Below are 17,321 nucleotides of genomic sequence, written 5' to 3'. Positions count from 1 at the left end.
ATCAGTCCAACCATTCTACATGTTCCTTTTAATATTCTTTCAGTGGTGTCCTGGACCAGGATCATCACAAGGGAGTCTGGCCATGGCCTCGACCCTGGACTAGGAGCATCACAGCGGAGTCTGGCCATGGCCTTGACCCTGGACCAGGACCATCACAGCGGAGTCTGGCCATGGCCTCGACAGCTTCACTGGAATCCAGATTGCTGCTCTTGCTCTAAGAATGTCTAAACGTGAAGAGGTTAAGTTTAAAGACGTACTAGAATTAACGTAGGTACGACGGGCACAGCGTTCACAAGTGATGCTATAATTATTAGGATGCTGTTGGATGGCTTTGATTGAGTCTAAAAGACAAAGTAGATTGGTCATCCTTAATGTTTAACTTTCCTTTCCATGCTTTAAGAGGGCAGAAGGCACTGGCTAGTTTCCACAAATTAGTCTGAATTGAATTGCCAAATTGCAAGAGAGGACTTGACATCCCAACGCTATGCCACTGAACAGATTCATTAATAGAAGAGCTAATTTGTCCAGTTCCATTCAAACTATACCACTGCCATCTTAACTTTGATATTTTCCTTCAGTGGAGCCATTCGGGCCCCCAATAATGATGCTAACTAGCACTTGAGGTTTCTCTTACAGGGTTATCATTGCACTCAGTCAGATTCCTTGCAGGTAACTCATATCTCACAGAAGGGTAGATTTATGGAATAGCAGCATTAATCCCCTGTCCTTCAAAACCAGACACACTAAGTGTATAAAACTTACAATACTCTTGAGTTGTATTGACGAAAGCCACACTTGGAAGGTTATATTTAGACACTGAATCCCATATCCAACATCAACTCTAATGAAGAGAAACTCAAAGCAATTCCACTGAAAGCAAGAACAAGACGAAGTTGTCCACTGTCTCCACACCTATTTAATATAGTTTAATATAATTTAGCTAGAGCAAGAAGGAAACTGAAGATCAAGTAGGTACAAATAGGAGAGGAAGACGTCAAAGTATCTTGATTTACAGATGATATGATAGAATACATAGTTACCCTAAGATTGCACCAGGGAAATCCTACAGCTGATAAACATTTTCAGCAAAGTGGCTGGATACAAAATTAATGCACCCAAAATCAGTAACCCTCCCAAATAAAAATGACAAATGGACTGAGAAAGAAATCAAGGAAACAACACCTTTCACAATAGCCTCAAATAATGTAAAATATCTTTGGGTAACTCTAACCAAGAAAGTAGGAGACTTGGATGATAAAAATTTCAAGTCACTAAAGAAAGAAATTGAAGAAGGTATCAGAAGATGGAAAGATCTCCCAAGCTCATAGATTAGGATTAACATAGTAAAATTGGTTATCTTGCCAAAAGCCATCTACAGATACAATGCAATCCTATCAAAATGCCAATACAATTTTTCACAGATCTTGAAAGGAAAAATTTCAGCATCATATGGAAACACACACACACACACACACACACACACACACACACACACACACACACACCAAGAATAGTTTAAACAATCCAGAATAATATAAGAACTTCGGGAGGTATCATCACCTCCAATTTCAAGTTGTACTATAGAGCTACAGTAATAAAAAGCATGGCACAAAACAGACACATTGATGAAGGAAACTGAATTGAAGACCCAAACACAAATCCATAATCTGTGAACACCTGATTTTCGGTAAAGAAGCCAGAAACACACTGGGAAAAAGGCAGGATCTTCAACAAATGGTGCTGGTCAAACTGGAAGATGGCATATAAAAGAATCCAAATATATCCTGCACAGAAGTCAACTCCAAAGTCAACATGAAACCAGATACCCTGAATCTGACACACAGAGAATGTGGGGAATAGCCTTGAACACACTGGCACAGAAAACAACTCTCTGAACAGAGCACCATTAATGCAGGCACGAAGCTCAACAATTAATAAACGGGGCCTTGTGAAACTGAGAAGCTTCTGGTCAGCAAGGGACACTGTCATTCACACAAAGCGGCAACCTGCAGTAGGAAAATATTCACCAACTACATATCCAATATTGTGCTAATATCCAAAATACATAAAGAACTCAAAAACTAGATATCAAGAAAGCAAACAGTCCAATTAAAAATGGGGTAAGGGTCTAAATAGGGAATTCTTTGTAGCAGGCTTTATTTTGGACCACCAACAAGCTCCCAAATCATGACAAGGTGACTTATTAGTTATGAATGCTTGGCCTTATCTTAGGCTTTTCCCACTTGTTCTTAGAACTTAATTTAAACTGTTTTTTACTTTTCTTTCATTCTGTATGTCCTACTCTGTGCCTGGCTGCCTGGCCCCGGGTATATATTTCTCCCTCATTCCCTCTCTTGTTCCCTTGAGCCCAGATTCCTCCTCCTATTTATTCTCTCTGCCCTCCAGTCCCACCTATCCCTCTTCTGACTAGCTGCTGGCCATTCGGCTTTTTATTAGACGAATCAGGTGCCTCAGGGAGGCCAACCAACACATCTTCACACCATTAAACAAATGCAGAATAAGCAAAAGTAACACATCTTTACAAAGTTAAATTAATATTCCCTCTGCTGCTGTAAATAGATACCACGATCAGGAAAGTCCAAGGCAACTCTTAAAAGGAAGCATGTAATTGGAGCCTTGCTACAGTTTTAGAGGGCTAGTCCATGATCATCATGGCAGGAAGCAGACAGACATGGTACTGGAGCAGTAGCTGAGGGCTTTACATCCTGAGACAGAGAGAGAGAGAGACAGAGAGAGGGTGAGACAGACAGACAGACAGAGAGACAAAGACAGAGAAAGACAGATACTGGGCTTGGCATGGGCCTTTGAAACCTCAAAGCCCACCTGCAGTGATACTCCTCTTCTAATAAGGCCACAAATCTCCTAACCCTTCCTAAACAGTTTACCAACTGTGCTATGGACTACCCCAGTCAGGTATGGGGGCTCCTGGGACGAGGGTTCTCAAAGATGTGATGGGTAAGGATTCAGTGGTGACAAACAGAAACAAACACAGAGGCAGTTTGAATCTGAGTGTATTTTGCAGTTCTCAAGCAAGGTTTTTTTACACAGTTTTTTTTTTTTTCCTCATGGGATGTTTTTGTTAAACAAACCCAAACATATGACATTATCGTTACTTGGCACAGTGACGCAGAAATCCAAAACATGAAATTGTCCTTGGTTATTAAGACATAGAACCGTCCTTGGTTAACATAGAATCATCTAAGCCTAAACACTTATTTGTTAAATCAAATTAATATATATTTTATGGTCAGTTATTTTTTTTTTTAACATCTATTGCCCAGTTCTGATGAGGTATTTTTTTTGTTTGTTTTGTTTTTTTATATTGAACTATTTTAACCATTTCAACTCTTTCTTATTAAAAGTTTTTGTTTCCAGACACTTACGCCCACTCTCGATGACACATGTACAGCCATATGAAATTTTATTGTTGGGAAATTTTTTACTATTTGTACTTACATGAATCATGTGAATGACTTGGAAAATGCTGGTTTTTCCTGAGCTCATGGCTAGTGACTCCACCTCAGGGGATGGTTTCTTATCTATATCTCTTGCTTGAAATGTCAATGTTGGCTTTTAGGAACATTTTGTTAATGTGAAATTAAAAAAACAAATAAATAGAAAACAAACAGAAATTGCCATGAGAATCACAGCCCAATATTTTTCTCCAGCTGAGTGTTTTCACAACCGTTTCCAGGAGACCTCCTTCTTTTCCTCCTCCTTTTGAAGTTATCGCCTCAGTCTATGGAACTTGTTACACAGAATCTACTGGATTTGGTGTGGTAAACTGGGAACCAACATCCAAATATATGTGTTTGTGGGGCCATTCTCATGCATCCAACACATTATTCTTTCATATTAATAACACATGTATATATTTATGGCATACCCATGGTTATATGGGATATTAGAGCACTAAAAATATTTAATGTATATCTTAAAACGGTGCCTAACAGTACAAATAAATGGTGGTTAACATTAGACATCATACTTATCTTCCCAAGCTTCATTCTTATTTATGTAAAATATTCAAAGTAGTTTTTCAGAAAAATAAAGACTATACAATTTTCATTTTCCTCATCTTATAACTCTAATAAAAAATGTCATGTTTAAATTACTTTTCAGATCAATTACTTACATTTTCCTGACCATCCAATAAAGTATTCAGGGAAAAATTAACTTGACCATCACTTTTTCACAGTCATCAGGCTCACATAGTGATATGCTAATGAACCCTTGGAGTCACTATGAAATACTAAGAGAAGAAAAGCATATTTACATAACACAGGTCATCAAGGCCAACGAGTCAATTGTATCAGAAATACGCAGTGACCCTTCACAAGCAAATCGTTATGGCTGAAGCCTCTGTCGAGCAATCCCTCAGAGGTATAAAATCGCATTACCACCAGCACAACTCACGTCACAGGTATTTTAAAGAGAGAAAGGAAAAACAGAGCAAAAACTTTGAAGCTGCCTTCCTGACGCTGGACTACATTTCCCAGAGTCCCTGCGCTTCGGGGTCCGTTTCCTCGCGAGAGTTCGGGGCACTGGCGTCGCCTGAGGGCTGCGCTGTGGCGTCCCTCGGAGCGGGCTGTCAGCGGTCCCGCGAGGCTGGCCCCTGGGCTGCGCTCCTGTGCAGGTGGGAGTGTGGGGACGCCTGGAGGAGGCGTCCGTGTGTGCCGTTAGGTCCCTTGTGCGCGTGCTTCGGGAGCCCCGTGCGAGCCTGGCTCGCGTCGGTGTGGGTGTGATGTGATGCGGTCCCGGGCTGGGACTCCCAGGGCGTGCGTGGTCGTGGTCGGGTGCTTTCCGTGGCAGCGGCTGTGCGGCGCCGCCTGTGTAGCGGAGGGAGGGCGCCTGGTGCCCTGCGCGTAACTGGTTTGCCTGTGGAGACGTGTGTGACAGTGTCGCTGAGAGGCAGTGGCCGCCTGATGCCGTGAACTGTGCCTCGTTTCGTGTGTTTGCATTTGGGTGACTGTCTGGTGTGTGTGTGTGTGTGTGTGTGTGTGTGCGCGCGCGCGCGCGCGGACAGACAGACTGACTGTGGGACTGTGTGTTCTTTTCATGAATGAAATAAAGTAGAAGTACTCAGAGTGTCGCTGGCAGTACTTACCCCACAGTGTATTTGTTTCTTCTGCGTGCTTGGATCCCGTTTCAGTGCTCGAACAGTGTAGCGCTAACCATGAAATCGTGACTCTGGCATCTGGCTTTGTGTGGCCATTAGTATGCTCTGTACCTGCGATCTTGTCCTAGCTCGGTAGGGTACCAGCGGCAAAATTTTGTTTGGAATTCATTTAGGGGCTGAATCTACCAAAGGTTCATGACTTTTTTTGTGGATTTCTGCCTTTCCCCAAACCCCTCCCACAATTTAAGGGCTTAACCTCTGTTTTGACCACAGTGGCTACTCTTGGATTCTGTTAGGCCACTCCCCATTTCGCCTCTGTAGTAGTTTTGTTGCTGGTTCCTAGTGCTCCCAGATCTTATAACCAAGGAAATTGGCACAAAGAAAGCCAGATAGTTAAGACTCCGGGCGAAGCTATAGACCTAATATTTAGATGATACTTTGAGAGTCCGTAGCACCTCTAAGACAGATGCTAGGAAACAGAATGGAATTTTAGGAGCGTGAGATACTTGTATAAGTACCTTGGAGGTTGAACCCATGACACTGCCCTCTAGCGGGCATTTTTAAATCTAGCTAGCAATACATCCAAGCCTAAGAGAGCTTGACCTTGTCCATTTGCAATACTAGCCTCGGTACTTTGCTTTATACTAGATGCGGGGAGGATTATGTGGATAGAGGAAGAGGGTGTAATTTAGAGCATGTGGCAAGAACGGCACAGCATCTCGGTTCACTCTTTCTCAGGGTACAGCACAGAAGAGAAAAAAATGGCCATTGTACATTCAGAAGGGAAGTTTGAGGTAAGTAGATATTTGTTTCAACTGCCTTTATTGTGTCACGACATAATCTTTGTTTTACTTCATTGCTGTTTTTTTTTAAAATAAATATCTCTAACCCAAGTCTTCTTTTATAATGGAGGAACAAGGCAATTTATTTATTCTTAGTAATTATTTTTGAAGCAGGGGCTCACTCCCTGGTTTGAAACTCTTTATGTAGATCAGACTGTCCTAATTATCATAGAGACCCATCTTCCTCTTCCTCCCAAGTTCTTGGATTAAAGACACACACTAACTCAATAGCAATTGATGATTATAGTTTGAGAGTAATGAAAATGTGTAGTTGTGTTAGATGTTTTCCAGTAGTGGTTAAATTTATAAAGAATGGGTTTGATGCTCATGGAATTAAAAGTAAGAGCATTCTTGTATTTATCTTTCTTTAGTGTTTGAGGGGTTTTAGCTTTTTAAATTTGTATTTTTATCAACATAGTCTTGTTATATAGCTATGACTAGGTCAAACTCTTGCCTCAGCCTTCACAAATGTGCTGCCATATGTTTATTTTCAGTTTTGTTTGCTTTTTATCTGTTTAGTATATAAAGTTTGGCATTTGTGTACTTTAATGAATATGTTCCATGTGTATGCAGGTGACCAGGGAATAAGGATAGGACATTAGAACTGGAGTTACAGGCAGGTGTGAGCTGCCAGATATGGGTGCTTGGAACAAAACTGGGATTCTATGAAAGAGCAGTTCTTGTTTTGTTTTGTTTTGTTTTTGAGACAAGGTCTTGTGTAGCCCAGGTAAGGCTCATCTTGAATTCTTGGTACCCTTGTCTCTGCCTCCTAAACACTGAGACAGTACAGGCTTGTGCCACCACACCTAGAATTTGATTGGAATTTTAAAATGAGGAAACATGTAATAAACCTGTATTTGCACAGCTCAAAAGTTATTATACTCTGATCATTTTTTCTGCCTTCAGTTTATAACCCTTTCCAATTTGCCCTTTGCCTTTTTCTTTAACCCATGAGATATGTTCTTTCAATTTTCAAGTAGTTTAATAAGTCTGATGTTTCTTATTTCTTTGTGTGCCTTGAATACTTTTAATTTTACTAAGTTTGTTTTTGACCTACAATCTGGTTAATCCTAGTAAATGTTCCCCGTGCAATTGAAAAGGCTGTATCCTACTGGTGTTGGGTAGAATCAATGTCATCTAGATTGGGGAGATTGATTATATTGTTTAAATCCTCTAGCCCTTTACTGATTTTCTTTATTTATTGAATTTGTCTCGTTTTCTTCAAAGGTGATCCTGGTAAGCCACTTAGGGGAAAGCTGTCCTCACCATACCCTGTTTAGTGCATATGGAATGCCTTGCAGTCTTCCAAGAGAGCTGACGGCCTCCTCACCAGCCATGTCTCATGCACACCTGCATTCCTAGCCACCTCTGTTAGGAGGGCTCTTTATTATCAGTGGGTAAAAGCTTAAAGACATTTTATCATCCTCTAAAGCAATTCTCTTACCTACTCTTAGCCCTTTCCTCCATCTTCTTCTTCTCCTTCCTTCTCAGAAGAAAACTTTCCTTCAGTTTTCTCTTGACGTTGAGATGATTTTCCCCAGCAGTGCAGATTGACTCTCCGTGCTGTTCCATGGAGGAAATTGAACAGTGAGAGAGTTGGCACTTTATCTGAATTAGTCATTTGCTAATACTGAGTGGTTAATAAATGGTTAAAAGTCTAGCTGTGATTTCCATGTTGGCTCATTGCCTTAAACCTGGTAGTCATCCAGTTCTTGACAACTGAGTGAAGGTGTCCTCTGTGTTATGTCAAATACTTGATGTAACGTTGTATTGCTATTGAATTTTTTTGACAACTGAATGAAAGAGTTTACAATTTCCTTTAGAAAGTATTTGTGTATGTAGGGTGGGTGGGGTGGATGCGGGTGTTTGTGTGACGTGGAGTGCATGTGTAAATCGGAGGACAGCTTCCAGAACTTCATTTTCGCTTTCCAACTCAGTTTGTCTGTGTCTTTTTTGCTGCTTGGCTTGTCTCTCCAGTGGCTTTCCAAATCTGGAAAACATGCAGAGGCTAGCATTACATCATTTATATAACAGAACCTTCGCCAGAGGATGGACAGGGCAGAGTAAGGCAGCATCCTGAACCACCATCCCATAACAAAGGTAACCTTGGTGAAACTTGTTGAAAGTCTGTGGTCCCCTGTTTTTAGTGTGTCAGGTGATCCCAGAAGTTCACAACTAAGAAGATACTAAGCTCAAACACAAGGTCTAGCACAGCCTGAAAAAGTTCCATCCAGTTGTATCAATTGCTTCCTCTACAGATCAAGGTTGGACACAAAGCATGGGCAGGAGACATTAACTTAATTAGCTGTCTGTAATCCTCAGCCATTCTCTCTGAGCCATTATGTTTCTATATTCTGGAGCCACCCTACATTTTTCCACATCTGATAAACTCAGTGAGCCTGACTTAATATGCCCAGACCTACTCAAGGCCAAAGGTGAACGCGGCCCTGCTCTCCCCCGCTGCACCTGCTGGCTCCCTGGGTCAGAGTGATTCTGGGCTGGCATGGTGGCTGGTGGCTGTTGCCTCCTCAATCACAACCTGGCCGTTGGAGTTCTGGGATGGGCAAGCCATCTCCACTCCTAGCATAACTTCTTGCTGGAGAGGCTTGAACCCTCCTTAGTCTGGGGGGATAATTGCCCAGCCCTGGAAGAGCCTTGATCATCTTCACTGTGCTGTTCTATCACAGACAGCTGTGAACTGCTCCTTGGGTTAGAGCCTTTCCGAAGCTCCTCCTCACTCTTCCTTGGCTTTACCTTTTTTCTGTCTCTTCTAGATTGCTTTCCTACTTTATGGACATTCTTTACATGCTGGTTTAAATCATTGAGTTCTGCCAAAGCTTTCCTACTTCATCGAGATCTTGCCCAACCAAGAGGCCCAGCAACAATTGCTGAAGCAGCACACCAGCCCTGGGTCCCTGCCTTTTAACACCTCTAGCCTACATTGGCTCCCAAACTCATTATGTATCCCAGACTGGCCTCAACTCATTATCATTCTTTACCAGCCTCTCATGCTGGGATTACAGAAAGAGCTCATGCTTTATAAACATTAAGGTTAGAAAATGGCTAGGGACTGGATACAGAGAGAGCAGGAATGTGGGACTGATCTATACTAATAATTGGGTCATTTTGAAACTCAGTATTAAGTTGTGAGGTTGAATGTATATAGTTGGGATACATATACTTCCATTTTTCTATTGTTTAGATGGGAAAAGGAGATATTAAGAGTGATAAATAGTAATGTCATTCAAAAGTTAGAAATACAATTCTAATATCCCAAACTTTTCAAAAATGAAAATCAGATCTACTTATTAGACAATGCTAGTTTAAAGTCTATTAAAAAAATTACTGGTGACATAGTGTTTATGATGTAATTCTCTGTGATGCTGTAATTATGATGTAATTTTCTTGGTTGTCAATGTGACTACATCCTGGAGTTAACTAAAACCCCAAAATAGAAGGCATACCTCTGAGAGATTTCTGCTTAATTTGAAGTGAGAATATCTACTTCTTTTTTTATTAATTTATTTTATTTTATATAACAAAGTCCAATTAAATGAAAAAAAAACATTTATACACAATATTTGGGAATTTGGGCGTTGTTCTTTCCAAACTACTTCCTGCTGGTGAGAAAATCTACTTCTAATCCAGATCTTGAGGCAGGAAGACACACTTTTAATATTGATCTTATCTAGCCATACCTTCTATAGGAAGTTTTTTTTTTTTTTGCTCTTTGCCTTGCTAGCAAATCCATTCCTTTACTGGCATTAGAGCCTACTTCTTTGGGATTCCAGCATTTATTGAAGATCAGCTGAGACATCCAGCCTCAAGACTCAGCAACTACTGGATTCTTGGAGTTTCTATTCACAGCCAGTCATTGTTGGACCAACTGGACCACAGCCTGAAAGTCAGTCATATATATATGCATGCATGTATGTATATGTGTGTATATAGAGACAGAGAGAGATTCATTCTATAAGTTCTGCTACTCTAGAGAACACTGATTATTATCTGTGTTAATCTGATATAATGATGACTATGACTATGAGGATTCAAAATTCTTTAGTATTGTGCAAATCATTTTATAAGATTGTACCAGCTATGTATTCCACAGTTTGAAAATCTCGGTCCATGAAACAGAACTCTGAATCTGGAATGTGAATTTTCAGCATGGTAGTCTAGGGACTGAAAGAGCATGCAAGATGTTCTAAAAACAGAGTGCCTCTTCAAAGATACACAATAATCATTAAACTATATATATTTATAAGGAATAGAATTTTTGCTTAATAGCTCACCAGAGATAACAAAGACAATAAAGTATGGAGAGAAACATATATGTGAACATAACAAGCCCATATGTCTTAAGAAATAACACATTCTAGTATCTTTGAAGGAAACAGCTGTTGTAAGGATAATTTCCTTTTGCCCTTAGTGTGCCATGGCTCAGAATGCTCTAGATGTAGAATGTGTTTCTTTCTCAGTTAAGGCTGTTGGCAACTGAGTCTGATAGCACAAGCCTATGATCCCAACACCAATGAAAGGGAAGCAAGAGGAGGACTTCCAGCCAAGGTCATTCTTGGCCACAGAGTAAGGCAGCCAAGGTCATTCTTGGCCACAGAGTAAGGTTGAGGCCAACTAGGTACCCATGAGAAATTGTTGAAACCAAGAAATAACAGCAAAAGGATTTTACAGGGAAGGAAATGCAGTTAGTTTTCTCATTCCTAAACAGAAGAGAAACAGCACGTGTTGAATGTGTGATAGCCAACTTAGGTGTTTTTATGGGGTATTTGTCTGTGTTGTTTCCTAACAGAAACTGGGACTTGTATAGACCATATTCCTTCCCAGACTTACCAGTGTAATGAGATGTTTGATATGCAGAAGATGCCTACAGGAGAGAATTGGAGCACGCTCACACCTCATCAACTCTTTGCTATCTGTGTCAGAAGCTTCAGTCTGTTTACTTGGCAGTGTGCTTTATGGAACCTTCCTTTTCATGGTAATTGTGTTTGTTTTTTCAGAAATCAGTGATGTTTAGTGGTGTGGCTTTGACTTCTCTCAGGAAGAGTAGAAATGCTTGGACTCTATTCAAAGGGATTTGTACTGAGATGTGCTGTTTGGAAAACTATAATAACTTGGTGTCAGTTGGTAAGAATTTCTGCCCCTTGTATCTGATGACTTAATTAGAAAATATTATTTCATGTGTATGAGTGTTTTGCCTGTGGTGCCTGTAGAGGCCAGAAGAAGGTGTCAGATCCCCAGGGATAGAAGGTTGTGAATCACCAGGTAGGTATTGAGAATTGAACCTGGGTCCTGTGGAAGAGCAGCCAGTGCTCTTAACCACAGAGCCATCTCTTTAAATTTCTGAATTTTAAGTTATTTATCAGTGTTATGTGGGCTTAGTATCTGTCTTATGCCTGCAATTTCAGTACTCCAGAGGTTGAGACAGGAAGATTACAAGCTTCAGGCTACCCTGGACTAGGTAATAAGATGAGAAAAAGAATAGGGACAGCCTGGCTCAGATTTTAGGACCCGCAGTGACCAATCTATGGTTCTTACATCATAACTCTCAGAATCCCAACCCAAACAGCAAGCAGTATGAAATAGTCCAAAATGCTGCTTTAGGTTTTCACTTTCATATGGCATTTTCAGGATGTTAAGTCTCACTTGAGTAGAACAGAAGACTCTGTGTTTCATTCTGTCTCCGAGTTGTCAGTTGTGAATACTTTATTTGTTTTTAGTTTTGGCTATACCAATTCTTTCATCATTCTCACATTCATTTTTGAGCTAAATTAACAGAAATAAAATTTAATTTTTTTTTCAGATAGGGTCTTACTATGTAGCTCTGAGTGGCCTCGAGCTTGCAAGGTTGACCAGGATGGCCTCAGACTCAGGATTCACCTGCCTCTGCCTCCTGAGTGTTGGCATCAAAGGGATGTGCCGCTATGCACCACCATGTCTGACCAAAATTCTTTTTTTATTAAGATTTTTTTAAAAAGTTTACTCTTGCTGGATGTGTTGCACATGCCGTTAGTCCTAGTACTCCAGAGACAAAAGCACATGGATCTCTGTGAGTTCCAAGGCTAGCTTGGTCTACAAAGCAAATTCCAGAACAGCCTGTACTGTTACACAGAGAAACTTGGTCTAAAAAACCCAAAGAACTAAAACTATTTTTATGTATGTCTTTGTACCAAATGCATTCACTGTCTGCAGAGGCTAGAAGAGGGCATCAGATTTTCTGGAACTGTAATCACATACAATTGTTGGCTTTTATGTAGGTGTTGGGAATTGAACCTAGGCACTATGGAAGAGTGGTATTGAGTCATCTTTCTACCCCTCTACCCCAGGCAGGATTCTTATTGTACGGAAACAATAAGTTGGTAATTGGAGATGAGAGCTTATTTAAATAGAATTTCCTACAGAGAAGTCTAATGAGATGAAATAGGCTATAGAGTTAACTGTAAATTGGGAAAGGTCTTGGGATGCTAGCAAGTGTGATATATAATGATCAAACTAAGAAGTTTCAGTTACAATGGAGAACTTTGTCAATATCATAGAACCATGAGTTTGGTTTTTATTCTAATTTAAAAGGCACCCAAAATTTAAACATGGATAACGAATCATAATCTAAATTTGAATCAGTTAATGGAAAATATAAAAATTGTGATCTCCAGATTCTTTATCTGATTTACTAGATTTGGCTAATCTGGTGAATTTTGTATAGCTTTAATTTTAACAACTATTGAACATGATTTTTATTCACACCAAATTTTGATAAGCATTGATTTAAAAAAATCAGAGTTAGAATCTATTAGGCAGAGATTTGTGCCATTTTAAGCATGTCATTTTAAGCATGGCAACTCATAGAGAAATGCTCAGTGAGTAGACCATTCATATCCAAGGGTCAGTATGCATTTCTCAGGAAAACAGCATCAAGAATCATTTAAAAGACTTTTTTATTTTTTTTTTATTTTTGAGACAGGTTTTCTCTGTGTAGCCCCAGCTGTCCTGTAACTAACTCTGTAGACCAGGCTGGCCTCGAACTCACAGCAATCCACCTGCCTCTGCCTCCCGGGTGCTGGCATTGAAGGCTTGCACCACCACTTCCTTTCTTGAAAACTTTCTTAATCTCATTCTTTTAACTCTCAGGTGAGGTTTCATTATTCTCTGGTCCCAGGTACCCATTATACATTTTAATATAATGAGTCATTCTAAGCTAATGTGTGTGTATATACATGTATACTCACCATCATCATCATCATAATTACAGCAAGTGTCATCATGCCTGATGCCTAAACTTTTTTGTTGTTGTTTCTGAAGACAAGTTTTCTCTGTGTCATACCGGCTGTCCTGTAACTCACTCTGTAGACCAGGCTGGCCTCTAAGTCACAGGGATCTGCCTGCCTCTGCCTCCTGAGTGCTGGGATTCAAGGTGTGCATACTATCACCCAGCAAAAGCTATTTTCTAAAATTCTGGATAACATCATCAAAATCACTTTAGTAGTTTTTTGGCTTTGGGGGCATGTATAGCATAACATAGAATGGAAAATCTATTACTTGAATGAAATTATTCATGCAATAAACTTTGCTGTGGAAGGTAGATATTGATATGGGTGGGGTGTAGTAAGCAATATTTGGAGAATACTGTTATATACTTGTTTCTTCTTACAGATATGATTTTCTATTTTCTGATTTTTAGTTATATTTCTCTAAAATTATTTGCTGTTCTCTTATCTTTCAAACTTGCCTTCTAGGTGTTTCAATAAGGACTTATCTTCAAAAGAGCACATTAAGGAATCAGAATGACCTCAGTGGGAAAGGAGTGACAGGCTCAAGAACTGTGCACCCAAGACTAATTTTAGAAGATATTTGGGAGTCAAAGACAGATTAGAGAAGGAAGAAGAAAATCAGAATATTACAGGCAAGAGATGATAACATATGACAAAATGTCCATTTTCAGCCCACATACTTATTTATCTCAGCATCCAAGAGGTCTTTCTATAGAGAAACCATATAAATGTGAGGAATGTGGGAAAGCCTTCAGACGAGCCTCACACCTAACTCAGCATCAGAGTGTTCATTCTGGTGAGAAGCCCTATGAATGTAAGCAGTGCGGGAAAGCCTTTAGTCGGGATTCTCAGCTAAGTGTTCACCAAAGACTTCACACCGGTGAGAAGCCCTATGCGTGCAAGGAATGTGGAAAGGCTTTTACTCAAAGCTCCCAGCTTATTTTACACCATAGGATTCATACTGGTGAGAAACCATATAAGTGTGAAGAATGTGGGAAAACCTTCATTCGAAGCTCACAACTCAGCCGACATCAAAAAGTCCACACTGGTGAGAAACCTTTTGAATGTAAAGAATGTGGGAAGGCCTTCACCCAGAATTCACAGCTTACTCTGCACCGGAGGCTCCATACTGGAGAGAAGCTCTATGCCTGTAAAGAGTGTGGGAGGGTCTTTACTCAGCTTTCACAGCTTCTTCTCCACAGAAGAATTCACACCGGCGAGAAACCCTATGCATGTAAAGAATGTGGGAAGGCTTTTATTTGTGGCTCTCAGCTTTCACAGCATCAGAAAATTCATAATGGAGAAAAGCCGTATGAATGTAAGGAATGTGGAAAGGCTTTTATTCGAGGCTCACTACTTATGCAACATCAAAGAATTCACACTGGTGAAAAACCCTACAAATGTGATGAATGTGGAAAGGCTTTTATCCGTGGTTCCCAACTCACTCAGCATCAGAGGATCCATACTAATGAAAAGCCTTATGAATGTAAAGAATGTGGAAAGACCTTTAGTCACGGCTCACAACTTACTCAACACCAGAGAATTCATACTGGAGAGAAACCCTATCAGTGTAAAGAGTGTGGGAAAGCCTTCAATCGGGGATCACTCCTTACCCGACATCAGAGGGTTCACACTGGTGACAAACCCTTTGAATGTAAAGAGTGTGGAAAACATTTTAGTCGGGGCTCAGAACTTACTCAGCATGAGAGAATCCACACAGGTGAGAAACCCTATGAGTGTAAGGAGTGTGGCAAATCTTTTATCCGTGGCTCACAGCTTACTCAACATCAGAGAATCCATACTGGTGAAAAACCATATGAATGTAAGGAGTGCAGAATGGCCTTCACTCAGAGCTCACATCTTTCTCAACATCAGAGACTTCATACTGGTGAGAAACCCTATGTGTGTAGTGAATGTGGCAAAGCTTTCGCTCGTGGATTGCTACTTATACAACATCAGAGAATTCATACTGGTGAGAAACCATATCAGTGTAGGGAATGTGGGAAGGCCTTCATTCGTGGTTCACAGCTCACTCAACACCAGCGAACTCACACTGGAGAAAAACCATATGAATGCAAGGAATGTGGGAAGGCCTTTGGTCATGGCTCTCAACTTACTCTCCATCAGAGAGTCCATACAGGTGAGAAGCCCTATGAATGTAAGGAATGTAGAAAGGCCTTCACTCAGAGCTCACATCTTTCTCGGCACCAACGAATTCATACTGGTGAGAAACCATTTCAATGTAAAGAATGTGAGAAGGCCTTTACTCGTGGGTCACAACTAATGCAACATCAGAGAATTCATAGCAGTGACAACTCTTTTGACTGTAAAGAATGTGGAATAGACTTTAGTCATCATACACAATTTTTTATTTGAGTTAACTTATTCTTTTTGATTAGCATAGCTAATCCGAGAATTCTTACAAATGTAAATATAGGACTCATGAAGTTCAGCATTTGAAAATTTATATGGGAGACTAAAAGTGCTGATATAATCCATATAGGAAAGTCTTGTTTGTAACTGTACTGCATTTTATCAAATTAAAATAGAAAGTGATTCTGTTACTGTGGTATAGAAAGGACTTTAGCACAGAAAAAGTCTGTGTCATCATTATTGTGGTCCTATAAGTTCAATTCCTTTGTGGCATTTGTTATAAGTAACCTTGCAATTTTTTTCATGTCATGTTTAATCATGTGAAAGTACTTAGATCAGTGCCTTGAACAGAGAATATCATAAACATTATGTACTGTTTTCATTATTGTGATTTTAAAGGGTTTGCATGGAAGAAGGAACTTACCAATGTAATTAATAGTAAGAAATCTTTCATTACTATTTGTCCTAGACAAATTATGTGGGTGGAAGGCATTATACACTGTCATCAACATGAGAAGGCATTCATTTAAATCTCATATTTATTATAAAAAGAAATTTATAGTACAAAGAAACCCTGTTGTATTAGTGTGTTACTGAGTACCACTGTTACAGAATGTAGGAGAGATGTGATTGATTTGTCACAAAGTCCTCACACTTATATGTTTCACCATCTTTGATGTCAACTCAAGAATAGTATTTATAAATGATGCGCTAAATACTCAGGATAAATCTAGGAAATGAAAGAACTTAGATATGTAGTTTGTTAACTGAAAGAAAAAAAGCTACACTTGCAGATTACATTTCACTTACAACGAAAAACTGATGTGTTTGTATCAGAAACTGAGGTTCTACCCAATTTTCATTTCCCTTTCAGTCACAAAACCCTGCACACACACACACACACACACACACACACACACACACACACACACACACACTATTTCAGTCTCCATGGCAGGTCAACAAGATGAGAATGGTACTTGTATGGGTAGAATATTTAGGAAATACTTCCTCTCTGTTTCTTTCCCCTTCTTAACACTGTGGGCATCTGGGGTGGAGCCCAGATAGGCTCATGAGTATTTTGGCAATGGTATCTGGGTGTTATGGATAATTTTGTGAACAATCATCCCAACTCTGTTCTGTTTATGTAATGCTCATACTTGATGCTTTCCTAATTCTCTGAACAATAAAATGTTCTCTCTCTCTCTGTCTGTCTCTCTCTCTCCCTTTTTTGAGACAGTTTCTCTGTATAGTCCTGTTACTCACTCTGTAAACGAGGATGATCTCAAATTTACAGAGATCCACCTGCCTCTGCCTCCCAAGTGCTGGGAGTAAAGGAGTATGCCACAATGACTGGTAATGAAATTTATCTAAAGGGCATAAAATAATGTTTTATCTGGAAAAATGCTACTGTGAACAAATGAAATTGCAATATTAAGCCAGGCAATGGTGGTACATGCCTTTAATCCCAGCACTTGGGAGGCAGAGGCAGGTGGATCTCTGTAAGTTTGAGACCAACCTGGTCTACAAGAGCTAGTTCCAGGACAGCCTCCAAAGCTACACAGAGAAACCCTGTCTTGAAAAACCAAAAATGAAAAAGGAAGAAAAGTCAACATTAATATAAGGTCATGGAGAATGACAGCATATATTCTTTTTTTTTTCTTCAGGCATTTGAACAGCCTG

At 39.9% G+C, this 17,321-nt stretch overlaps 1 protein-coding gene across 1 annotated transcript; it reads left to right on the top strand.

Annotated features, from left to right (window-relative positions):
* The first annotated feature begins 13,720 nt into the window (after window positions 1–13,720).
* On the top strand, window positions 13,721–16,837 carry LOC127238715 (zinc finger protein 420). The gene has a single exon (XM_051207390.1). The coding sequence runs from the start codon at window positions 13,905–13,907 to the stop codon at window positions 15,639–15,641; it is 1,737 nt and encodes a 578-aa protein (XP_051063347.1). The 5' UTR covers window positions 13,721–13,904; the 3' UTR covers window positions 15,642–16,837.
* The last annotated feature ends 484 nt before the right edge of the window (window positions 16,838–17,321 follow it).

The sequence above is a fragment of the Phodopus roborovskii genome, unplaced genomic scaffold (assembly GCF_943737965.1).
Source record: "Phodopus roborovskii unplaced genomic scaffold, PHOROB, whole genome shotgun sequence".
In the NCBI taxonomy this organism is placed as follows: Eukaryota; Metazoa; Chordata; class Mammalia; order Rodentia; family Cricetidae; genus Phodopus; species Phodopus roborovskii.
The sequence above is the reverse complement of the archived record's forward strand: the minus strand, read 5'-3'. Positions and strand labels throughout refer to the sequence as shown.